This window comes from Lutjanus erythropterus, chromosome 11 (genome assembly GCF_056507025.1).
Source record: "Lutjanus erythropterus isolate fLutEry1 chromosome 11, fLutEry1.hap2, whole genome shotgun sequence".
NCBI classification, from domain to species: domain Eukaryota; kingdom Metazoa; phylum Chordata; class Actinopteri; order Lutjaniformes; family Lutjanidae; genus Lutjanus; species Lutjanus erythropterus.
This window is the reverse complement of record NC_139327.1, coordinates 13,224,055-13,250,926: the sequence shown is the minus strand read 5'-3', so window position 1 is coordinate 13,250,926 and position 26,872 is coordinate 13,224,055. Positions and strand designations below refer to the sequence as shown.

The 26,872-nt window shown below is 38.8% G+C and overlaps 1 protein-coding gene across 1 annotated transcript in view; it reads right to left on the bottom strand.

The window, feature by feature from the left end:
* The window catches only part of fgf11b (fibroblast growth factor 11b), a 43,541-nt gene extending 28,317 nt beyond the window's left edge, over window positions 1–15,224 (bottom strand). The window contains exon 1 of the mRNA XM_084730855.1: window positions 14,290–15,224. Coding sequence (XP_084586981.1) covers window positions 14,290–14,482 — 193 coding nt within the window. The 5' untranslated portion in view covers window positions 14,483–15,224. The remainder of the gene's footprint in view (window positions 1–14,289) is intronic.
* Window positions 15,225–26,872: the final 11,648 nt, after the last annotated feature.

Here is a 26,872-nt window from a genome sequence, read left to right as displayed (position 1 = left end):
GAAGGAATAGGAATGAATGAGGTGTATCACATCACCTGCAACTCCAACAATGGCCTCTTAATTTAAAATTCAAGACTTCATAAATCATTTCATGTGACAATGGCAGCAGTTCACATAAGTGAGACAGAGTTATTGCTGCTTATTAATGGTGCTGACAAGAGTGTGTCAAACACGGGCAGAAGCAAATAGGACTCATGCTGCTCCCCTGACACACATTCAATATTCACATATGTGCTTCATTAGCATTATGACAGGAACATATCAGTGACAGTTAACAACACACTCAGCGCAGGAGTGGTGTGCGTCCTCAGAGCTTCATCAATGACATTACAGCACACATTATTTAGGTTGAGGGGATAGTTAGGATTATTTAAAGTAGGGATGTATGAGGTACTTAGGGGTAGTTAGTGTATTGCCTACCGTAGATGCAGGTTGGCACGAGAGGATTACCAACACAGTGGCTAAGCAATGTAGTGCTGAAGACAGGGTCAGCAACAAAAAGGCCATCTAAGAAAATCAGTGTCACTTTAAGTGTATGCTACACTTTTATTTATTATCTACTATCTATTTATTATTTTCATTATTTTACCTTGTTCTCAGACAGCCTTTTCTGGAGGCAAACTGCCATTACATAAGCCCAACATCACTCTCCAAACCAACTAAACTCCAGAGGCAAAATCAGTAAGATTACCACACAAAACAGAGGAGTTGCTGGTCTACCACTACCTCGATCTGTTAGTTTGTGTTATTGTGTGACTTTGGTGAATCTTAACTATCCTTTTAAAGCATCAAAGTCACACAATAACACAAACTAACTAACAGATAGTAACAGTATTAGACCAGCAACTCCTGTGTTCTGTGAGGTAACATTACTTAACTGATTTTGCCTCTGGAGTTTGATTGGTTTGCAGAGAGTGATATTTGGCTTATATATTGGCAGTTTCACATAAAAAAAAAGGCTGTCTGACAGCAAGGTAAAGTGATGACTTAAACCTTGGCTTATATAACAGCAATTTCCCATCAGAGCAGTACATTGCTTAGCTTCCTACACTGCTTCTCCAACCTGGGATGGTGCCGACCACCATCCGAATAATCTGAACTATCCTTTTAAATCTCTAAATACTCGGTTTCACATGGAAAAACAGTGAGATCAAGACCACTGAGCCCAACAGCTCCTCAGCTCACCTCACCTATCCCTTTTCCCATGGCCCCTACAGCAAGGACACAAATAGGCACTTTAATATATGCAGAACAAACAAACACAAACATTCCTCTGCACTCCCACAGGGGTCCAGACCTCTGTCAGATTGTGTGATGATCACACAAGTAAACAAACAACTAAGCTAAACAGCATGGTGATGGACAACAAAGGATTTCAAATTTGAACTCGCATTGATTTGCTTGCTGAAACACTTTGATATAGTCTTCAGAGTGTGCGCTTTACCCACACAGCAGAAGAAGAAAATCATGAGTACAGACGCTTGGAAATGGAGGAGGGAATCCATTGTAGATTTCAGCAAAATGTTGTTTGAGATTAAGTTTAGCTGACACAGTTTCAATACTCACACAGCTGCGCCGAAATGTACAGGTACAAAAAGAAGTAGGCACATAAGTAAGCACGCTTGAACTAATGAATGTACAGTACACACATGCAAGCATGCATGACAGTGAGCAAAGAACAAACTAGATGTTTCAAAGATCAGTTTAAAATGATATTCTATATTACAAACAGAAAATACATATTAGACCTCCTTCACTGCAGGATCTTAAAAGTAAAGGTCAACTTTATTGTCACATACACAATCATACAGCAAGCAACATATAGTGAAATTCAGTCTCTGCATTATCCCATCCTAGAATTAGGAACACACACAATCACGGGGCAAACATGCAAACTCCAAGCAGAAAGACCCTGCCTGAATCGCAATTCACACCCTGGACCTTCATGCTGTATTCAAGACACGTATTCAGATAAGTGATTAAAGGAAGTTTGTCTCAATATACAGGCAATATTCTGTTTAAAAATATCCTACCTGTGTTGTGCTGCTTTGTTTTACATATATTTGTGAAAACTGTAGTTTGTGTTCAGAGTAGTGAGTAAGTTAATAGTTTAATTACATTTCCCACTAACATTTGGGTAGTGGTGATATTTTAAGAATCATGTGATGTTACCAGTGGTTTTTTTCCACCTTGTTGTGTGGCCCCGCAACCAAATGCTTGTTACTGATGTCTGAAAGTTGTCACATGTAAATATAATAGAAAATCATGTTAGTCAGTCCCTCCAGGATTTTGCAGGGTTTTTTTGTGATTGTTACTGCCTAAAATGCCCTGCAATGCTTTTAGGTGTTTTTTGCAATGAAATTGTGGGAACAAGTGACAATTGCAAAAGAAAGTTGCATTTTTTATGTATAATTCATTGTCAGCTTGTTCCTGGGAGAGTAAAACCACACAGTATTCTGAGTTTTCTAAGTCACCTTACCAAAAACGAGGCACAAAATTATAAAATAAAAGTGCAAAGAGGATTAATAAATGTGATAACAATAATATATGTTGAGTTCTTTTCAGTACCTGTGATAAAATAAGATATAAATGCAAAAAAATAGTGAATAATAAAAACAAAACATTGAATTGGTTTATTGAGATTTACATGTATGATGTTTGCGTGGGGGACTCACAGGAAACAACGATGATCAGTCAAATGTGCAGCAAAATCGGAGAGTTTAGACAAAATTGCAAGACTGCACAGAATTCACAGGGATTGGTTAATTGTTTCAATCGCAACATCGCAACTTTGTAGAGGGACTGACAAATGCCAATTCTTAATTAAAGGGCAGTTGTCACACTCCCCTAACAAACAGTGTATAAAAATTCTAATGTTTGGTGCCGGTGGCGTGGTGTTTCCTTTTTAATGACATTTATCCAAGACATTCTGCATTGTTGAAAAGGCAAAACCTAGCACCTAGACCTTATGGGTTCTTACAAGTTCAGGTTCAAGTCCTGGTAAAATTGAAAATATATGATAAATTGAGATGACGGTAAGAGAAATCGGCTTTATTGCAAGGTCCAGTGTGTAAGATTCACAGGGATTTATTTGCAGAATATGGCAGAAATTAAATACAATATTCATAACAATATTTTAGTGTATAATTACCTGAAAATAAGAATCATTGTGTGGCTATCTTGGAATGGGGCCTTTAAATCTCCAAATGGTGTGGGTGCTCTTCCATAGAGACCACCACATTGCACTGCAGTGTTTCTACAGTAGCCCAGAACAGAAAAACCAAACACTGACTCCAGATATGGCTTTTCACATTTTGCAGCCACGGTAGGTTTTCCTACATACTTAGAAAGGGATGAGACAGTCTTTGCAAAGATCTGCGAACTCACTGCTAGATACCGCTAAATCCTACACACTGGTCTTTTAAAACCAAGTATTTATTACTCATGAACATATTTCAAATGTGGTATGACGTTCTCTGGCCTCTCTTGCTAAGCTCAAGGAGATTACCTAGTTGAATTATGTTATATTTAATGGACATAAACACATTTGCAATTTGTAAATTGAGTGTTGGCACTGGTTAGGCATGATAACACTGATGAACTGAATTCTGCCAATTTGGACACTGCCATGTGAAATGTTGCATTTCAGTAAAATGTAATAATTTGATTTTTAGAGGGAATTCTTAATGCACATTGGTATTGTGTCAGAGTAGTTCCTGGTTCTCTCGCAGTACTGTGCATCTCCCATTTATACCCTTCTTCCTCTCACATGGTCTCAAAGTCTCCTTCTCCTTGTCTTCTCATTATTACCTCTATAAGTGTCCTCCATCCTCACTGTCTTTCTCTTGTTAGAGGCAAATTCTATCTGTCCTTGTCAGCTTTAATCAAAGCACCCACAGATTCAATTTAGCAGATATGTGTGGGAGGTTAAGGTGGTATCCTCAGGACAACGACAAAGGGGTGTTCTTTGTACACACATCCCTCCGCTGCCTCACTTTTAATAAGACTTAAGGCCATTGTCAACAGCCTCAACAGCTCACCATCTTTTTATGAGCCAACTTTAAACTTGAACTATCATCATACTCGTAGACAAAATCACTGATCCCCCTGATCCCCTCATGTCCATTGACTTTATTTGCTGACTGTCTAAAGAGTTCCAGCAACCCAGAGACATAAAGTTAAATCAACTTTCAAAATTAAAATAAATACATAAATAAATCCCTTAATCTCTCAGGGGTTTTTACTTTATGTAAGACGCTCCAAAAGATTAGCGCTCCAAACTTTCTTGTTTCATTGTGGCTAAATCTGATCTGTGCTTCTTGGACAAAGTTTAAGGGAGGAACTAGATCACCTACTTCTACACACATCTGCATCCCCATTTGATACCATTTGACCATTTGGTACCGGATATTTAAGATCCCTCTGATGAAACAAGGGTTCAAAGGGTTGTTCAAAGCTGAAAATCCCCAGAAATTAGATGACCTCAAAAGCAATCAACCACTAATCTTTTGTTTGTCTTGTCTGGATGCAGACGAACACAAAGCGGTTGCTGTTTGGAGATCTCTCAAATTTTGATTAGGGCTGGATTTGTTTGAACATTTTCAAAACAAGCGCTATTATGGTTTTCTGATAGTGCTCATTCCACAGAGTTACTTTTTTCAATACTGTGCTTTGGGAAATCTAAAAATGTTTTCCACAAGGCTTTTTTTTTATTTAGAGAAGTTCTGTAATGTTAAGAATGTTGCATGAAACTGGCAAAAGAGTGATTTTAAATCAGGAGCTGTCTGATAAGAATAACCAAGATGGCATCTGACATCTGACCAGGCATTCATTGTCACCTTTCAGTTAACTTTTACTACCTGCTCAAAACAGTTCAAAATAATTTTTACCTTGTCATTATAGGGGTGTGAACCCTGCCTCATACAAATTACTATTATTATTATTTACTAAGATTTGCAAAAGCAAGTAACTTTAGAAAACAGTTGCGCTGAATGCCCCAGTTACCATCATTACAGTGATAATTGCTTTTTTCTGACTGTACGACACTGTACTGTTTACCGCAATGGTTTTAGACAAAATAATCATTGCATGAAAATAGCAGTGCACCTTAATATAACAGGGAAACACATTAACCAAGTTGCAAAATATGGATACTGAACATATCTACAAAATTTAGTGTGAACGTAATGAATTCCTTTATGGTGATTTCTAGGCACTCACAGCACTCAGTTAAGGTTAAAGGTGAAATATGTAATACCATACCATTTAAAAATGGGTACTTCAGTCCAAATTCAAAATATTGGGGCAAGTTGTTTCCCCAGTACTCTCTGCCCCGACTTAAAGCCCAGGCAGGTTGCCTGCAGGCTGCAGGGACACTGAGCCTACACAAGTTCATGAGGAGCACAACAGTATATTTTGACAATGACAAAGGATGGCGAGTCTTACAATGTAAGTTGATCAGCTTTTTGTAACTCTGTCAGTTGTCTGTCAATATAAAGCTAAGCCCGTTATCCTGAAAACAAAAGACAAAAATCCAAACTCTGGAGTATGAGTTCAGTGACTGTCTGCTTTACTGTTTCCAGACTGTTAACATATTGCTCAATTTAACTGTTGAGCATCTACTCCCACCAGAAGATTTTCAATAATTTCCATAGACACTAGCTGATTTGGTGAACATTTAACATAATTCAGGATTACTTTTCCTCAAGGTAAAGAACATTGCATGAAACGGGCCGTATGGTCAAAACAAAAAACAGTTATTTCGGCCAGGAATGTAAAATGTGAAGACAGTATTTCAATTAGCATGTTTTGTTAATTTCTAGTACTTATCATTGTCATTTTATTATTTAGTATATTAAACACATTACAGTACATATTTCTGCTTCAAGGAAAGATTGTGGTCTTAGTTGACTGTTGAAAAAGTCAACAGTGACTTGAGGCCCAAGACGACACATCTATTTAATCAAAACCAAACTCTAAACTAAAGTGCTTTTGTCGACATAAAGCCCCTAAAAACTTGCTGTGAAATTTTGAACATTTCTCTATAATATTAAATCCCTATTAAAATATATTAAAGTTTTACCATTATGTGTGGTGTGCTGAGATTTGGCCTGGCAACATGAGCAGCAACCCACCTGACTGTTGTCAGAATTTGACAACAAATTTGGTGTGACTTGTGCATCGAAGTATTTGACATAACCTACTCTGAACCGAGCCCCACCCACTCCAAACCAGTCAGTAGTGCTCAGACAAAAACACAAACACAGAAATCTCTTCCATGAAATAACCCGAAGTGTTCCACCTTTTCCAAAAAAAAATGTGTTGGTAAAGGATCTCATTGCCTACAATAGGAAGCTGATTGTAAAAATATGTTTAACCTACCCACACATGGGAGTCAGGATGTCCTTTGCTTCTCCTCAACGCCTCCTTAAGAAGTGTGTTGTATGAGAACATAGTAGTTCCTGTGTTCAAAAACCCTCACAAAATGAATCTGGTATAACAAATAAGCAGTGTATAAATGTAATCTCCAGGAGACAGGGTTTTCAAGCAGCACACCAGTCCATGACCCACTCACCCAACTTTAACTAAAACACCTGCAACATTCATTAAATATAGGCAGAAATGTTCAGCTTTCAATTAAAAACAACCCACTTTCTAGACAGATTATTAAACAAGAGAATAGTTTCATGTCAGGAAGCTGTTTTGCAGTGACAGTTAATATCCAGCCCCATGTTGCTTCCCATCTCATGTTCTTCTCCACATGCTGCCTCTGTGACAGGCTGATTCACAGCTCTTTTCAGTCCCACCCACCTTCCCCTTAATCTCCACTGCTATCTCATCTCACTTCTCTTCCTGTATTTTTGATTACCTCTTTATCTGTGTCCACCCCCATTGTTGCCATCCACCTCCACCTTTTGATACAATTTAATACCTTTACTTTCCTCTTAAAACCTCTGGTTACGTCCGCAGACTCTCCCTCCCTCTCTGTCTCTTTCTCTCTGTCTCTCTCTCTGACCCCTGTCACAGTCAGTAAAGTTCTGATGAGAAGCTACCCAACACTGCATTGTCTGATCAGGTGTTGTTGAGTAAGCGAGTTTGTGGCCCTGATCTCTTGGGGTCAGCTTAATGCTATCCTCTGCTGGATCTCTCCTTGTAACCTGGTCTGCTGCTCGCCAGCCGGGGCCTACATTTGTGCTCCGACTGTCGACTGGCCCCTTGGATGCTTACTCCTACAACATACTACAGTGCACCTCCATGCCAAACCGCCCACACAGTGCTACAAGATGTCTAGGTCTGCACTATATTTGCATGCATTAGTTTCTAATGACTCAGCTAATAGTGTTGCTATTTTTAATACATATTTGTATTTTTTTGGCATTGCTGCTGTGAAGTCTTCAGACATCTATTCAGCCTTTAAAATAGGATGCATGGCTAGAACTAACCAATTTCAACCACTGATATTATTGCATCCCGATATAAGTTGATTTCAAACTTTCAACATTGCAGTGCTAAAACACAGATCCATTCGTTAGCTAACTAACAGCAGCACAGAACAGCGGTGTGTCCTCAACGATGTTCACCACTTTAAACCTTTATTTCAACAAAATACCATGGTAATTGGCTTGCTGGCTAGAATTGATTCAGTTTGGGGAATTTGTTATCTAAGTGGTAACAGTGACTGATTAATGTTACCGTACAAAAACACAACTTAATGACTCTGTCTTCTTATTTGGGTATTTTATGGAGAAATGCATTCTGGTTTTTCCTCTGATGTAATTCAGCAGCTCAGCCTCAACTCTGGGTCTGGAGTTTCTGCTAACTTAGCTGCCATTAGCGGGCAAAAGAACAAAACCTCTGAGAATGACAAGCAATACAATAATGAGGTCATTTACTGATTCTCCTGATGCTTTCTTTAGCATCCTGATTTCTGTAGTTGTTGCTAAAGTTGCTACTGTAACCACTATCTACTATTTATTTGTATATACCATGTAGCCCAGTTAGCTGGCTCAGCCACCGGGTGTCAGCGGGCAAACCCCACAAGAAAACCATTGCACTCTAGTTCTGGTTTACAAAAGGCTGTTAGTTTTGGAGCCGTTGTTTGGTCCCAGTCTCGCTGTGTTCACTGGGAGCTCCCAAGCTGGGAAGAATCAGCTAGGCTAATGGACCACTGTGTGTAGCTCTATGGCTGGAGGTCTTCGTGTTAATGCTCTTTCAGATAAGTCCCTCCCTTACTGACTGTTTTTACAGGAACCATGTTGCCATGTGGAAGTAAATAGCACTCTGCTTTTCGTTTTATGTGGATTTTAAATGTTTGCTGTGTGATTTTGAATTTTTTTTTTAAATTTCCATACACGTGTTTGTGCTAAGATTGCATGCTCATTTGATCTAACTTAGAGACGGCTACTAAAGGTGATACACAGGGGCAAGCAGCAGCTCAATATGCCTCCCTTTTCAAGTCAGATTCCACCTTGAACAAACTAAGAGGTTGATTATTGATTAATCGCTATACCTTAATGAGGTGAATTGATCTGAAAAGAGGGCAACAGTGCAGATCACTGACAGTGGGAGAGTTTTTTCAATGGTCAGGCCAGCACTTGAAGGGGTCTCTTGCATAGTAGGCGACTGTACAGGACATATCGAGGAGAATGTTGAAAAGGGGAGCTGCAGGTAAAATCAGGCAGATCCTACTGGTTTGTCATGGATCTTATCCAGTGTGAGCTTTGTGCTAACCACATGTATAAGCAGTAGGGTTTATGTCCGCCCCTATCATTTCAGTAGCTCGTTGCTTCATGGCACTAGTAAATATAGCTTATGTGTGCTGGTGTAATGCTAATATGACAGCTGAGAAGAAATCTTTGCTTTAAAAAACAGAGCTGGTGGAGGATCTCTAGACTCCTGTGATGCCTGTACTGGGTGGAGAAAATGTGAAAATGTACTTCCTGGTAACAAGGTAATAACTTGTGCAAAGACAAAGTATTATGTGCACTTGTTACAGAGGATTGTACTTCTGTTGCATAAATGTGGAAATGTCATTTCTGATCTGGAACTTTATTTTTCAAATCCTTAGACCTTTTTAAAATATACAGTCTATAATCTGCTCAAATGTCTTTCAGATAATACTACATGGCTACTACAAGGTCAACAGTTTAAATCAAGCTGATTATTCCTACTTTGCTCTCAAACTGAAACTAAATAAGAAGAGTAACACTTTGTAAACACTTTGTAAACTGTAGCAGATATTACCTTCCTTGCCTGTAGGTGGCAACATTAGCAGATGTACATCTACAGGTCTAGCGGGTTGGCAGATGTAGTACAGGCCTGATATGAACCAATTAGCTCTCCCTTGTGGTGAATAAGGATTTGTCAGTTTGCAAGTGAGTCTGTGAGCCTGTTTTGTGTGAGATGGTGCCAGCAAGCATTTTTAAGACATGGTTAATTTTATGACAGGGTTGCAGTTTGGGTAGGTTTAGCTACTTGGTCATTAGGATTAATAAAAGCCTGTGTTTCTGATTATAAAATGTACGTTATGTTATTGGGATGAGCCGATAAAGGATGGCATCTAAAGCGATGGCCGATAGTCATCAACCACTAAGTCTTCTACCATCGTAACATCGTGACTTGAAAAAGCCCTCTGTATTTGAGGTAGTATGTCCCCTCAGAGTTGCCATAGAATTCTTGCCTTCCATTTTTGACATGTGGGACTAAAAATGAAAAGAAGCTGTTGCTGCTGTTCATTGCATTACGTTTCCGTGCTATGTTTATTTTTTTCTATTTAGATGCAACTAATCAGGTACATGTGGTGCCGAGAGGAAGACCATTTTAAATCCAGTAACAATATCATCATCCATTGTGATGTTTCACTGTGGAAATCCTCATATGTCAAGTTAGTAGACACCACCTACCCCTATTATATTACGTACCTCACATATGTGAAGCAATTCTCAAGATGGAAGTTGCATGAGGCACATTATATGACCATGTAACATTATGTTCATTAAAACTTTGAATAATGCTTTGGTTTCACAAAGGACACGAACCCACGGTCTCCTGGGTAAAAGTCTTATATTTGTTTGACCCATTCATCCATCCATCCCACCTTCTCCATACACTGATTTTCTCACTCTTTATAATATGTCAAACCCTGGTGCCTCTCATACAGCAGCTAAAGGGTACCTTGTGTCACTGAGAGGTGTGACAAAATGTTAGCACCTAGGAGTTAGAACAGGCTAATCATTTACTTGTAATCTCCAACATTACCCCTAACCCTGCCTCCCCAAATAACCATTTTAGTCATGCTGGAGGTATAACCCTATCAATGGCAAGCTAGTCTGCTGGTCATTTGGTCCACCTATTTAGACCAAACCAAAAACTATTTTGTAAATTAACATGACAATTTAAAAATTCTGTACAGACATTCATCTTTCCCAGAGGATGGATCCAAATTACTTGTCAAACTGTAGTTAAACACCCCTCACTGCCAGATGAAAGTTGTGGCTGGGCCTCATGTTGTATACCTCTAGGCAGGGCTACACAACACAACATTTTTTGGAATAAAAACTTCTGTATATTTAAGATAGTCAGAGGGAGTAGTTTCCTAACTTTTTACAATTGATTTTAGATCAATTTTTTCATCAATCCGCAAGTTTGTTTTAATAAAAATAGATGGAAAAAAGCTACCCAGCAGCTTAGCTAGGACTATTTAATACACAGACATGTTATCTTGATGCAGTTACTGCTTGATTTGTAATGCCAGAGTCTGTCGTCTGTACAGTCTCAACAGACTTTCTCATGCTAGTTAAGCAGAGGACATACAGCCAGATGTTTGGTGCTGTTGCAATTAACATTGTTGTCGAAGTGCTATAAGTAATCAATGTGTGGCTGTATATGGCAATGTCAACAAGGCTGTTTTTCAGTCTTCCACTGTAGTGCATACTGAAATATCTCAACTATTGGATGGACTGCCATAACATTTTGTACAAACATTCCTGGTCCACAGAAAATCCAAATAACTTTGATGATATTCTGACTTTTCTAGTGCCATCATCAGTTTAAAGTTCTGATTTATCCTGTACTTTGGTTAATGACCAAGTATCTGCCATACTAATGGCATTCCCATCAGTTTTATTCCTCAGTGTTAATTAGCCTATGTTAGCATGCTACCATGCCAAATTGCGATGATGAAAACGCTAAATAACAGCAAATATGTGTTCAGCACATCAACATATTAACATTCTCATGATTGCATTCGCATTTGGGATTTTATCCAGCCTCAAGGAGCAGCTAACAAGACGGTAGATAAAGACTTTTTTTTTTTTACTTGGTTTTTACTTTAATCTGTAAAAAAAAGAGCATAAGAATACAATTTACACATACACGTCCAGCACGCACTGCAAGAACATACTGTACAAAGTTCTTTCTTTCTCCACACCAGTACACATGAGTACATGCACAGTTACACATGCACAACATACGCATTCACAAGTACTTTAGTAAAACCCAGTGTTCATCGTTCAATATTACAACAAATCCCAAAAGCTAATGCATGTTGCAAAGAGCTTTATAACTCAAAAGCCAAATAGAGTATTTCAAAACAAACCAAAAACTATGATTATATTCTCATGACAGTATGTAACAGTTTGTGAACATATAGCTTAGCTTTTTCATTCATGCGCTCAATCCCTTTGCCGCTGCAACACCAGACAAACATCTGATATTATTATGTAAACATCTTACAGCTTTAAAAAACACAGTGATTGTCCAGGCTACACAGAGCAGATGCAAAATAATGGCTCCACTACACTTTTTCTAAGAAACAAAGCTGTATTATTATTTATAGTATATTGTCATTGTTATGTCATGTTTGCTAAGCCTGAAAATTGGGGATTGTGTTAGCAACACAGATGTTTTAGTAGAGTTTTTGTATTTACTGGAATGTGATTGGCCAGAGAAGCAATCAGCAGGATGCTATTCTCCTTTAATGGCGGAAGGATGTATTGAGCCAGTACCATCAAATCTTTGTGTCTTTTACCCAACAGTACCACAGATGCCTACAAATAAGCAAGACTGTTTCATCCCCAGACAAATTTCGGGCGATTTGGATTAGAATTTGAAGTTTTTTTTGCTGTTTTCACAATGAACACCGCACCGTAGATACCTTCTTATCAACAGCACGTCAGGCTTTTGGTCATGCGGTGGACTTCACAGTTTTCAAATTGCAATGCTGTTTGAAAGATAGTAGTCGTATGAGAGCAGAGTGGTGCAGAATGAAACGAAAGTCCTCATCAAGCACAAAGCTTTGCTCATCGCTCATCATTCTCACGTTCAATCTGCTTAGATGCAGTCTTTAGCTCGGGGGTGGGGGTGGGAGGGGGTGTCTAAATTCACTGTTTCTTCCCCAATCAGCCATGAAAGTCTGTGGCCTCTTTATGAAGGGTGTTTGTTCAGCGACATTGCTGTAATATGCATCATTTAACTTAAGCATACTACTCTTACTAATTGTGCATGAATAAGGCAAAACATTTCTCAGTCATGAATTGAATAATTCAGCAGTCTAACAGTCACACCAAAGGAGAAAAGAATACTGCGCAAATAAATTTAAAAAAAAGAAATTATTCTCTCTCCTGATTTAATGCAATAGTGCATTTAGAAAAAAAGGCAATTATGGGGAAAATAACACACAGGAGTTTACATATTAAGAAAGCTCACTTACCATTAAATGTTAAACATAGAGATTGCATAATTTATGAATAGGAATATGTAACAAGAATGTAACAGCACACACGGCACCTACAAGCACAACATCAAGGAGATCGTATACTTTTAAGTGTACTAATTTGTGTTGTAGCACATTTTTCTTTTCCATTGACAAGTAGCACATTGGTAAGAGAGGAGGTGGTGTTGGCAACACATCACATAATTCTCCATTCAGAGCCTCAGTGTTGAAGTTCTGCTTTCAAAGAGAAAGTACATCAGAGAAGCTGGCAGAGTTACCGAGCACAGGAAATTTTTTACACTGATTTTGTTGTGTTGCAGGTGTGGGTGTCAAGACAGTGTTACTGTGAGATTTAACAGTGAAGTGTTTACATACGTGAACTTGGTATGACACAGTACCATAGACTAGTCTACCAGTTTAAAAAATAAAAATGTCAGAAATGTTATTTTAATCAACAATTTTACATTTAGTCACAAAAATGAGCAAACACTATTCAAAGAAGTAGTTTATTCCTGTTAAATATAATTTTTCTTTCAATTTATAAGTCAAAATCTTAATTGAGCACTGGATTTCCTCCCTCCAAACACATTTTGTGCTTGTGTGAGTCTGTGGATGTGGGCGTTTGTCACTCACTGGATGCTGCACAGATTCAGTTAATAAATTCAAACAAAAACACACAAACTAGCCAGCATGGTGGTAAGTTTGTGTATGTACATCTATTAACATTTCAAGTTTGTTCACCAGTGATTTTCCTCACTGCATGAGCCAACTCTGATCTGTGTTGTGCAAGTGCAGTTGTATGCAATCATGTGCATTGCAATGAATTCCACAATCTGCAGATGTGCAGAAACAGAGTCAAGTGCATGAAACTGCTGATGGTTTGCAACTAATTAAAAAAAATATATTGTTCCTGCAGGTTTCTGCATAATTATGTGTTTGAGAGTATGAAAAGTCATTTAAGCTGAGTTTTGAATTTATTCAACAACTTGTTTTATTTTTACTTTGTAGCATCAAGTATTGGTCAGTGAAGCTGCAAGAGGTGGCTGTCCTGAAAAATACTGCTAATGTGAAACTATTAGCTTTTATGAGCTATGACAGCAGCAGATATTAAGTTGATAAGTATGAATTTATGGTAAACAGATGTTTGTGCATAAAAATTAGCTGTCATGCTGATTCCTTGTTCCTAATGGAAGACTATTTTGGTACAACGTTGATCTGTAGTTTCAGATGCACTGGAAATAAAACAGAACTGAATCATGAGGAAAAAGCACTCTGGCAGCTTTTTTTGATTGACTAATTAAACCTAAATAGATTCTTTCAAATTAATTTAAATCAAGAAATTAATTCTAATCTGAAGTAAAATACACTGAATTTGAAATCTTGACATTCCGAAAACAAATTGAACTATTTTATTTTAGAAATGAAGATTAATTTTGTGTTTGATGAATTGTAAAAATGTAAAACTCATTTGCTCCATGTTCAGTCATTTTAACATACATTCAAATATCCAAATACTCCAAAAGCTGAGCGAGAAAAGGAACAAGCAGAGAAAGATGGAAACGATAGCAATGACTCACCCGGTCTTTTCTCGTTGCGACCTTTTCGACCCCCGCATAGTCGTACTTTGGAGATCAGGACCAGGATCTGTTTCTGGCACAAGGACTTGTTGCTCTTAGGACAGGGCTTGCGCTTGTTGGCTACCGGTCGGTTGGTTTGGTCGTCCTTGACCGCCCGTTTCTGTCTAATGAGAGAGCTGGCGAGAGCTGCCATCTTCCCCCCCTCTCACCTTTGGGAGGGGGGTGTCTTCCTTCCCAGTACCCCCTTTCGCTGGGTTTGGCTTTTGCTTTTCTCTAAAAACTAGAGTAGGACGGACGATTTAGAGAAGCCCCCACAGGGGAGATCGGGGTGTCTAAGTGGGTTAACAGGGAAGAGTTTAGTTTGAGGGTTCCCTTGGAGAGGGAAGAACAGGAAGAGATTCAAGTTCACCTGCAGTCCAATGAAAAGCCTCCACTCTGACCAAAAATAAAAATCTGACACTAACAGAGCACACGGAAAAGTGCCACAGTCACATTTTCAGTTTCAAAAACAACAGAAAAACCAAGGTTAGACTGACTCTACCCCTCGTCCCCACTCATGTTTCACGTCAAAATGCACCCTTAAATAGCCAAGTTCAAAAGATTATATTGCAAAAGAACTAATCTAGACAATACCAAAGAGACGGAGCTCAATTTATTTTACATATAAAAACACTTTTACTGAAGAAAAGTGAAATCATTTTGAATGCTAGGAAGCTCTTAAATGCGCGAGAGAAACCAAACTGTGTGTCACCATTTGTGCAGTCCACGGAGGTCCAACTTTGCCTCCCATTTAAACGTGGCAGCATGGAATAATGAGCCGAGAGTCCGAGTGGTAATCCAGCCGACTTAAATCCAGAGGTAGAACAGCAGGCGGGACGCTGGCGGTCTTTGTGGGAATGAAGCTGGGAACAGAGCAGAGACATGGACACAGACAGACAGAGATTCCTCTTCTGCCTCCGATGGCACGCTCCTTTCCCACAGTCCTCACCGAACCCCCCCTCCCTCCTCCTCCTCCTCCTTCTCCTCCCTCTCCCCCTCCTCCTCCCCCTCCTCCTCCTCCTCCTCCTCCTCCTCCTCCCATCCAAAGTCAGCGAGTGGTTGTGAGAGTATGTGTGCGTGAATTCCAGCAGCCACCATCAGTAGAGGTGACATTCATGAGAGAGAGAGAAGAGGGGGGGGGGGGGGAGGAAAACAGAGTGAGGGAGACAGGAGGGAGGGAGGGGTGAGGGTAGAGGCTGTGATGTGTGAGAATGAGCTTGACTGGGAAAGGGAGGGAAAATGTGGGAGAGAGACGGGCAACAGCCACTTGACAAAATCACTGCTCGCAGAGGCTACAATTTTGTTATTTTATTGCCACAGCACCCCCCCCACCAAAAAAAAGCCTCAATCATTTTGACTTTCACACTGAAACAGAGTGCCAAAGGGGGAACAGAGGGAGGAAGAGAGAGTGCTTAAGGTGCAGATTGTGACAGTTCTCTGTCTCCTCGAGAGGAATAGCATCACCATGTGTTACCTTCCTGTCACATGCATCCTCACACACACTCACTCACACACACAGCACATCAGCATATTTTGTAGTGGCGTCTTCCCTGCTGTATAATTGTCTTCGTTTTCCTACCTGCTCATACAATAGTAACCTCCACAGTCTCTCTGTGATTTAAAAAAAAATAAAAAATAGAGTGACTTTGTTCCCTGAAACTGGCATTTAATGTCTGACATATCTGACTGCTGGCTTACGCTAACCCCGACAGAGAAACATGAGCTTGGACAGATTGAGTTAGACAGCTAACGCTGCCAACGCACACAAAGACACACACACACACACACACACACACACACACACACACACACACACACACACACACACACACACACACACACACAAACCAACTAATATCACCCTTGCTCTCCCTCAGCTCCCCCCAACTGCAAATAAATACCCACACAAAAACAACAAACAATCGCATACATTATGGATCGCCTTCACGCAGCACCCTCATTTGTTCTACTTCCATTTAGATACAAATTCGGGGGCTGACATAAGAGGTTTCTCCAATAATTTAGGACAAAGCAGACTTCCACAAGTATCAGTAGAGAACACAAATCATGCTGACATACTTTTGCACAAAATAGCGGGTTCTGGTAAATGACAATGCCCTGCAGTCAAGTATTTCTCATCTTGTTGAGTTGCAACAAAAACAAGGTTTATGCTTACCATTTTCATTCTGCAAAACAAAGACAGCTAGATTGAAGACAAAGAGTATGTTTGGAGTAATGGAATGTCAAGCAAGTCTATTCAAACATTTTCTATGATTACTATAAAAGGAAATTCTCAAAGGATGGTAAATGTTTCAACTGTATTCTTATATCTAATGTGGATGTTAATAGGTAAGATCAAACATATCGATATCATATTTAGAGCTGCAGAGATCATTTGGGTAATCCAGCAGTTTATGTGTATTTTTATATAGTTTTGTGACTTTTGTGTGCTTTTAGTTAATATGTGCAAGTCTAATTTTGACAACCTCACAGGAGACAAAACCTTGTGATTTTTGCTGCCCAGAGCCCGGGTTGGGCACCAATGGATGAATCGATAAATAATCGATTATTAAATTATTGGCCAACTATTTTGATAATCTTTTCATTGGTTTGAGTAATTTCTTTTCATCTTTCATCTTCTTAAATGTGAATATTTTCTGGTGTCTTCACTCCTTTAAGAAAATAAACAGAAATTCTTTGGCTTGTGGAAAAAACACTACTTCACCATTTTCTGACATTTTATAGACCAAACAACTAATCGAGAGAATAATCAACAGACTAATCAATCAGTCATTTGTTTCTACCCTAATATATCATCTTGCTTACAGTTTTGCGATATGTCACCCTGTAAACCCTGTGATGTGATACATATCGTATAGTCAGATTCTTGCCAATACACAGCTACACTAGATGTTTGTGTATAAATTGTTAGATTTCCACAGGAGATATGTTAACCTTCAGTGTAAAAGCGCACTAATGCATACATTGGCTTGATAAATCAGGGCCATAAAGAGAAAAGCTATCAACTAAATATCATCATCTGTGCACTGTGAATCTGTAGCACAACTTAATATAAAAACACACCCCTCAGACTCGAACCCAATAAATCAACTTATCTGAGAGCCAGTCAATCCAATTTTATATGGCATGGCACCTCTTTTACAAGCCAATTGCCGGGGAAACCAGCAGTGGAAGCAACTTGAAAATGCAAGGTCGATTCAAATCGTTTCTAACAATGCCGAGCAAGGTCACTGTCTGTCAAGGCTTGATTGACAGGTGACAGCGGATGCTTGGTCTCCATGGAGGGACGGGGGCACCGCGGGGGCGGAGGACGGGGAACCACTGATGAGATAATGCAGTTTGTATTGACAAGGAAACAGAAAATATATTTTTCCCCTTTTCTAATGATTCCGTCCCCCCTCATTCTCCGGCCATCCCCGGCCATGCACTCATCTTATTTCTCTGGGTTGCGAATCAATCTCCTAATGGACGTCACATTATGTGCATTGCCAAAGGTTGTCCTCCTCTTTTCTTGCTCCAATCACAAGTACATGCCAAGTTACACCAAAAGAAAGCTAAGTGGAGATTCTTGGGACATTAAACAGTCTCAAGGTTAAGAAGGGTTTCCATCATTATAATGAAATTTCATGCCAAAAAGTAAATGGGCTCATTAAGAGTAAAACCACTTTTCTTGTCTTCCCAAGAGCTATCACCTGTTTGAATACATCCCAACTAACAACTAAACACCCATCATGTCAGGACTGTCACTGCCATTAGTTAGTGTCCAATTTATTACCAGATAAATGTTAGTCTTTTGTCTTGCTCAAATATTATTTGTGCACACCTAACACACTTTTCAGCATGATTCTTGAACTCACATCTCATCACATTCAGGATTTACTGCTTGAGCTAACTCGGCCTTCGTGTTATTATTGAACGCTCTTTGGTAAAGTATAGGAAGATAAAATCTGCATAAATTATGATGAAAGTAAGAAAAAATTAAAAATAGCAAATGAGCATTCTGTCATGTGAGCATATATGAATTCTCATCATCTGAATAATGCACAAAAGGGGATTAAATGCAGATGTTTTTGCTAAAAACAATCCATGACACAATCCCTGCATGCGTATAAATTTACATGGAAGCCGAGGGTATTAACAGCATATCCTCTTTGAAAGTGCTCTCTGTTGAAATGTTTTTTTCTCCAGTATAATGGTTCCCAGGCTGTGGTGCGTTCCATGTTACCTAACAAAGACTAATCTTTACTAGATGAGATGAATAGATGACGGTACATATGAGTTTGAAAATGCTTTGCTTGAGGGCTGGTGCATTTCTCTATTCATCATCCCAGTTGTGGAATGTAACCAAGTAGGTTTACTCCAATACTGTACTTAAGTACAGTTTTGAGGTACTCTATTCAACTTTAATTTACATGAGTATTGCCAGCCTGTTCTCAGTCTTATGTTGTCAGATAACAACATTTTGTCATGCCCCTTGGTATCTCACATAGACGCACAAGATACGCTTTAGTGGTTGAGAGGCACCGGGTTTCCAAGTTAATTCAATGTAAACCCATCCATGTCAGGTAATGTAGTATAAGGAGTGAGAAAGTCTGCGTATGGAGGAAGTGGGGTGGACATGTGTGTGTCAAACATACACAGAACTTTCATCAAGGATGCTGGGATTCATGTAATCCAAAACATTAATAAGTTTTGAGGTACAAAACGTTCCATGTGTCATGTAAATTTTGTCTTGCCATATACGTCATTTACATTCCATGACGTGCGTAACAAAGTGCATTTATTTTGACCCAAACATGACCTTTATCAAACCAACAAACTGCAACCATTTCACAGCATTAACCACTTTAAAGAGGCTTTCTGGCCGTGTCTTCTACTGCTGCTCAAGGATAACATATGCATCATTATGAAATGCTGAAGGGCAGTGACAAAAAATATTCTTTGTTGTAGCAACTAGCAGCTAGCTTCACAATGGCTAGCAATAAAAGCACCATTACCTTGAATAAATTATGTATTTCTCTGCATTTGAAGATTTTTGGAAACATTAGGAATAAAGAACACAGCTCAACAAAATAGAGAATATATGTCTAACTTTTTAAAAACATTTTAGTGTGGAGATGTTACATATTATAGCTTTAAACATCAGCGGTCAAAAAGTAAATAATACTAATATTAATACTAATCATTTTTGAGAAGAATACTTTAAACACCAGTTTTTTAACTTGTAATTGAGTAATATTTCAATAATGCTGCAGTACCTCTACTTAATTACAGATTTTTAGTACTCTTTCCACCACTGTCTGTCAGGACATCTGGTCAAAACACACCCAAACAGTCCTGATGAAGCGGATTAGCTCAGTATTTGGGTGAGCTTTGAGCTTTAATGATTAAACCAGTGGTTACTGTTTTCCTACCTTTTGACCTTGTAACCTTAAAAAAGGGACACGAGGGGACACCTTGTCATGTTTTAGATGTCTAGCAGCTCCACATAAGAGTGATTTCCCCTTTAATTTTCTTAGATGGTTTCATTTAAATAAGAATGTGATGCCCCAAAATGTAAAATTATCTAGTATGTCACAACAGAACAAAAATTTGAAGAACATCAGATTTGTGTAGCAGAACTGTTCTTCTTTTTCTTTTTCTTTTTCTTTTTTAAATCTCCCTTTAATTTCATGACCCCTCAGATTTATCTTGTGACCATCTAAAGAGGGCCTGACCTCAGGTTTGAGATCCACTGGATAGAACTACCTAACACCCCTTTTGCATACACGTGCTGACTTGTCTTGACTCGGTTTGAGTCGGCACATCGGCCCAGCGCTGCGACTTTTAAAAGTTTTTATTATGAAGCAGAAAAATAAAGAAATGCTGGGTTTTCACCAGCGGTAATGTAGCAAGATTCCTATCAGCTGAAAACACACTGAGATTTTTAAAAAACACTTTTCTCTCTGCTCTCCTGCACACACCAGTTCAGTCTCATCACTGGTAGGATGCATTTGGCAAAATGTCACTGCAGCCTGCTTGAAGGCGAGTCCGGCACACTTTGGCCCCACTCCAGAGAAGAGCCAGCACAGCTCGTTGCACTAAAAGTGGTCACAGAAATACAAATTAGAGCGGCACAGTTTGACTCTGGCATAGCTAAAAATGCCAGTGGAGAAGCCACATATTGTAACTGCATCTTAAGTACTGAAAAGTAGCTCCACTTCTAGCAGCTACAACAGTAAAATGATGCTGATGCAACAATCTAACCATGTGGGCTAATATGCTGTATAAGAATATATCACCTTTTTGTCCAGAATGAGTTTAGTTTTGATGCTTTCAGTGCTGGTAATTTCGCCAGCCTCTCAAATGTGAGGATTTACTGCTGTTGCCTGTTTTATATGATAGTTCACTGAATATTCACTGAAAACAACCAATTTCAAGATGTCACCTTGGGCTCTGCAAAATTGTTCTGGGCGTTTCTCACTATTGTCTGTTTTTTATTCAATAAACAATCAAGTAAACAATGGATGAACGTGATTAATCAAGTACACAATTACTTTATTAATAAAAAAAAGACAGACAGATCAATCATTAATGTAAGTAATGATTAGGTTCAGCCCTACAGACAAAGACAAATGTCCCAGAATTAAAAATGTTTATGTAAACACACTGATGCACATACACAAAACACACACACAAAGCCAGAAAGAGTTAAGCACATCAAAACAATTGGCCTAGTTCTGTCTGGTTCTCCCTCCTCTCTTTATCACTCTCTCTCTCCTTCAGTCCCCTCTCAGCTCATCACGCTGTCCACAGATGACAGGAGGTATTCTTCGTTAATCCCCCTCCATTATGCCACCATGTGGAATCTGAGGCCTGCCTCTTGCATACAGAAATATTTTCAGTGTCCATGACCCATGGGTGAGTTGCTCATTAACTTTGAGCAGCACATATCATTCTCAGTTTCAGTCTTTATTTAGCCCGGTTCATATCAGTCTCTGGTAATTAGGCTTTAATCGTGAGAATTACTTGGTGTGTGAGACAGATGCAGATTTGTTTTTCCCCCTCTGTATACAGCTGCTGCTGATTTTGACTTGCTGTGAATCAGGCTTTTTATTTTTTTTAACAATTCGGTGCATGTCTGAAATGCTTTGCTTTTAAGTCACGCCAATTGTGCTAGATTTTCTAAATGGAGTTTCAGTTATATTTCAGTATTCAGTTATATTGCAGTTTCAATATGTTCATCATTGCTTTGCATTTGTTATTGTCCAGCTGTGTTGGGAAAGTAAATTGGAAACTGTAATTATTATCAGTAAGTTGCCAATTTTAGAATTTGACTTTTGTACCCATTTCCAACTTAAACACATCACATAAACATAACAATTGCTGTATTTTTTGTTAGCCAGAAAATAAGTTTGGTTTGTGTTCATTATTGGCCAATATTCAGTAAAACGATGCAAGCAAGAGATCAGAATTAATGCTTTCTAGACACTGGTCCAAAAAAACTATTGATGACATAAAATAATTTGTGTCATTTCTCACTGTCGCGTGTTGTAGCAGTAGTACAAAGCCTTGTTTTGATCTGCTCCCTTTTGCACTGTTAACATTGTATTACACTGTTAATACAAGCTCAACAATTCATGGATGTTTCAAATTAAAAGCCCTCCAGTGTTTCAGTAGACAAAAAACCTATGTTTCTTCACAAAGATTTTATCTTGAAACATTTCTTGGATGTGTTGTCAAACCTCAATGATTTGATACTCGACTCTCATTCATGGGTTCATTATGTTCAACAAGTGACTGAATCACTGATAACACCTGTTGGTAAAAATCAGTATTACGGGTGCAGTTTGGCTTAATATCAAAATGATCTACAATACTGCTGTACCAGATACAGAGATAGCAGTGTTGATGTCTAGCCTAAACCTTTTAAACTCAGATTTTATGCATGTGGTGGTGTGTTCTTTAAACTATAAGTTTTCCTAAAATTAGACTGAAAAAAAATGCATCACCTTGCATATAGTATCAACGATACTATACCGGACTGAGAGATATATAAGATATAATTACAAATCTGTTTGCTACTTCAGCACCAGGGACAGTGCCTGCCTTGGCTTTATGCATACACAACACAGCTCAACTACCCTGCCAAGACTAGATGATGACTCTTTTGAGTTGAAGTATTTTTTATGGACATATCAAAGATCTCATGGTCACCATTTTCTATTTCTATTTTATTTGTCACCACAATGATCCATACCATCTGCAGTGAAATGAAAATATAAATGTGGTCTAGTTTTACTGTAGTGTGTTTTCCTTAATGTATTTTTAAAGTTAAATTCAGTTAGATCTGACTGTTGCAAAAATAATTCTCCACAATCTGGAAACCAAAACTGTTGCCTTAATCTTCATATTGTGAAAAAAACAACAACACAACAATGGTAATGATCCAGAAATACATTGTTTAGTTTCTGGGAAAAAGCACTATAAAATACAAATAATCCAAACAATCTCTAGTACATTATGTCAGCACGACAAGTATAAATCTGCCACGAGCATCCTTAAGTGGAAAACAATATGTTTATCATTAATATTTTTAATACTTGAATCACAAGAGAATAATGCATCCACAAGCACTTGACCAGAAACTAATTTTAACAGAGATGATTTAAAAAGTTAAGAGGATATTTCCACTATGTTTCATTCTGGCCAGCCAAGCCAACCAGAGGGACTGCGGCCCCACAGCCTCCCCCTGTGAGTGACCCCTTTCACATTGTCATTTGATACAATGTACAGTGTTAGTCTAAAAATATAGATCATAGCCACTTTAATAAATCACTGAACCCAACATGCACAAAATGTTCTACTAGTATTCAGAGCATCCACCATCTGTTGTTCGCTTACTGCAGTTAGTCTTAGTCTTGGATTACAGTTATTTGACCCGAAAAATCTATTAAAGGTTTAACTTTTCTGAAGTTATTTTGTAAACAGCGAAATGAACTCAACTCTTTCACATTCTATTTGTAAGCAGGTCGATGTCTGTTCTGTGCCTTCATCTTCACTGTTGCCTGAGGTAAAATCTCAGCAGGTGAATCTGCGGGATTAAACTTTCCTTTCTCAGAGTAACAAAACATCGCTTGATGAATGCAGATTTTGGAAGGCTCCTGTGTTAGTGCTGTTAAAAACGGTTCAGCCATCACCACTCAAACCCCCTCCACTCTCTCCAGCCTGATCCCCTTCACCACAGCTACTGCTGTGATGACTGATAGACCTGTCTATGTGGTGCAATACAAGGCATACTTTTAAATGCATAATATTTGGCCTGCGTGTTCACAAGCATCCTAAAAAGTCTTAAACTTTTTCTTACCTTCAAATGCAAACGTTAGTCTATACTTTCATGTCTCTGTCCTGATCTGGAGAAGGTATATACATATACAGTATATAAATAGTCTGTCTGGAACAATAATGAGTTCTGTTAAAAAAAAAAGTATAATTTCTGCATTAATATTCTTAAAGATGTCTAATCCCAGTGTTTGCCCTAGAGCTTTTTCTGGCCTGGTCATATGCAGATGAAAAACCATTAAAACAGACAAGGTGTGCAGGATGGCATATTGACACATTCAGCAGGTGGTCTGCCACAGTGGCGGACTCCAGTTATCTGAAGGACAGGGGTGAAAAAAAGGCACCAATGGTATGTGGTGGGGCAAAAAGGGCACTGAAAGTTGTGATGCACTTAAGCACATTTTCTCCACTGGAAAGGCACCAGGGAGGGCACTTTATCATGTTGTCTTGGACACTGGGCCACTCTACAGGGCACTTTATCCCTTTTTTTTTTCCAGAGGAATGACACCATAGTGGGCGCTTTAGGTTGTTTAGGTTTTGGAGTGATATTTGGTGTTTTTGGGTTGGTGTGGATTCCCACAGGGGAAGTACTTCATTAATAATTCCAGCATCTATGAATATGCATTTTTTGGTCTTTTCTAAAGTTTTCCTCTGCTGGACACAAGATGTCTCTCACTTCACAGCTTCAAGTTTCTCCATCACATTTGTACAGGTTGCAACTTGGACCAGGATTGACTTCCAGACTAGCTGTGATGTCACAGTTCATGGTTGCAGGACCACCTCTTAAAATCAGATTTTCAGTACGCACATCCACATCCAGTAGATGACTGTGAAACCCATCTTACAGTGTCAAACTCTACACATACATCATTCTGCACAGTGAAGCTAAAGTATCCAACTGCAGGAACAAGAACAAAAACATATTTTTGACTGAAGAGGAAAACAAAAGGAAAAGCACCATCTTAATGGAGCTGGTCTCACAGTTTTGCCCAGTATAGTACACCAAGTAGTAAATTAGTAATTTATTCCTCCTCTAAAAATAATTGTCTGTCACTTAGCATAAGGGTTTATGTAATTTAATCTAATGATAACCATTTTCATTGCTCTTAAATATGTCACAGAAAAACTGCCTTTTAATTTCCAAATGTTCGATCAGTTGGATTCAAGTCGCCTGAAACAAGTTTAATTATACAGTCAAATGTAACAGTAATGTTCAGTCTGATTAATGCCAGCCAGGGATGATCTCTGCTGTTCAATCCTCAATCTCTTTTTTCCTTCTCCACAATCTTCATCCTCGTTTCAATAAAATGAATGAAAACAGAAATAGGTCTATGTCAGATTAGGATGACCTTTCATTTCATGGATTAGGAACGGAGATGAAATGTTGGAGGTTCAAAAAAATGACTCCTGATTTATGAACTAATCTAGCAGAGCCGATTCTCATCATCCCTCCAAAACTGTTCTCGGTAAACACAAACTGTGTGCAGAAATGTAGGCATCACAGTGTGTGTGTGTGTGTGTGTGTGTGTGTGTGTGTGTGTGTGTGTGTGTGTGTGTGTGTGTGTGTGTGTGTGTGTGTGTGCACAAATGTATGGTAATACTGCAGTTTTTTTTTATTGCAATGTATTCATGCATATATGAAGAGGATCCTCAGAGAATCAAAGCTAAGCAGGAATGCAGAAACAGGATAGTTTTATGCCAGCAAAATGAGGTCACATAAGTGGGTTTTGAGATTGGCTGTGTATTCAATATAAATATTGATTCTGTGTTTCTGGAGGTCTCTCAAGTGTTCCATCAGTCGTTTGGCATTTCACTACTTGACACGCACTGCAGATTATAAGAAGAACTCGTTCAGAATAGCTCATTGAGGATTCAGAACACATTATTGCATAAATTGCGTCAATGTTCTCTTTCTAGTTGCGTTGATGATGGCCGAGACACCAAACAAGTCAGAATTAATGAACATATAAAAAACTACCAAAATTACAGTTATTATATGTGCATGTTTCTTGTAAATATTTACAAATAGAGAGTCTGATGTAGAAATGCAGCTTGGATGGTGGAGGAGAGAAGCGGTAGGTAAAAGCTGGCATGTCCTTGGGGTTATCAGATGAGCACCTCCCATCACAGATGTTCTGCTGAATTAGGATCATAACACCTCTAGAAGGCTCAAAACTAACTTCTGGCATGGAAACAACCCCACCTGCTCTCAACACTGAGCAGTTTCTGTGTATTTTTGCTGTTTGTCTACCAATCTTGAGTCAAACAATTTCACTGATGCCTTTTCTGTGTCTCTTATTATGTTATACAGTGAGGGAAGATTATCATAGCTCAGTTCCTCTCAAATGTAGGGACAGACACTTTCTCCAGTGCTGAGAGTTTTGTGCTTTGTAGTCATTAGCCTAACTTTAAAAAAAAACAAAAAAAAAAACAAGGCTTTCATGATGTACATGCCAAATCTATGACAAGATTCTGTGGCTTAGTGAGTCAGTGAAACAGCAAACAGGCAGACTGAAGAGCACAAACAAACTCCACCTCTTCACATTTTAAGATCAGTCAGGAAAAGTACTTCAAAAGGTGTTTTTATCTTCAAAGCTAAACCCCCCAGAATACAAATTATATTGCATAAATCTGGAATAAACAAATGTTTGTACAAGTTTTTTAGTGTTTGTTGGTCATTTTAGTCCAGACTCCAGACTGAAATATCTCCACAGCTCTGGGATGGATTGTGACAACGTTTGGTGCAGATAGCTGTTGTGCCCAGGTGATAAATAGCTGTGACTTCCTGTAGCAACATTTGTGGTTTTGAGTGAAATTTCTCATCAACTGTTGAATTGATTTCTGCAAAATGTTGCCGGATGTGGCTCACAAAGTAGATCAGGTCATTCACTGGTCACAGTGTTGGCGGTTCAACTCCCAGCTCCTGTTTTCCACATGTTCAAGTGTCCGATGACACTACAAGACGCTAAACCGCAAATTTCTGACAGTGGTCATGGTAGTTTGCTGCCATCCGTGTGTATGGGTATTTGAGAGGCAAAAATTGTAAAGCACTTTGGATAAAAGCAACTGAAGCGGATGCAAAACTAAACTGGAGAACATTGACATTGCACTCAGCATATTAGCATTGTCGTCGTTGTTTTGGTCACTGACCCTGTTGGGATGCTGATGTTAGCTTTTAGCTCAAAGCACCGCTGTGCATAAT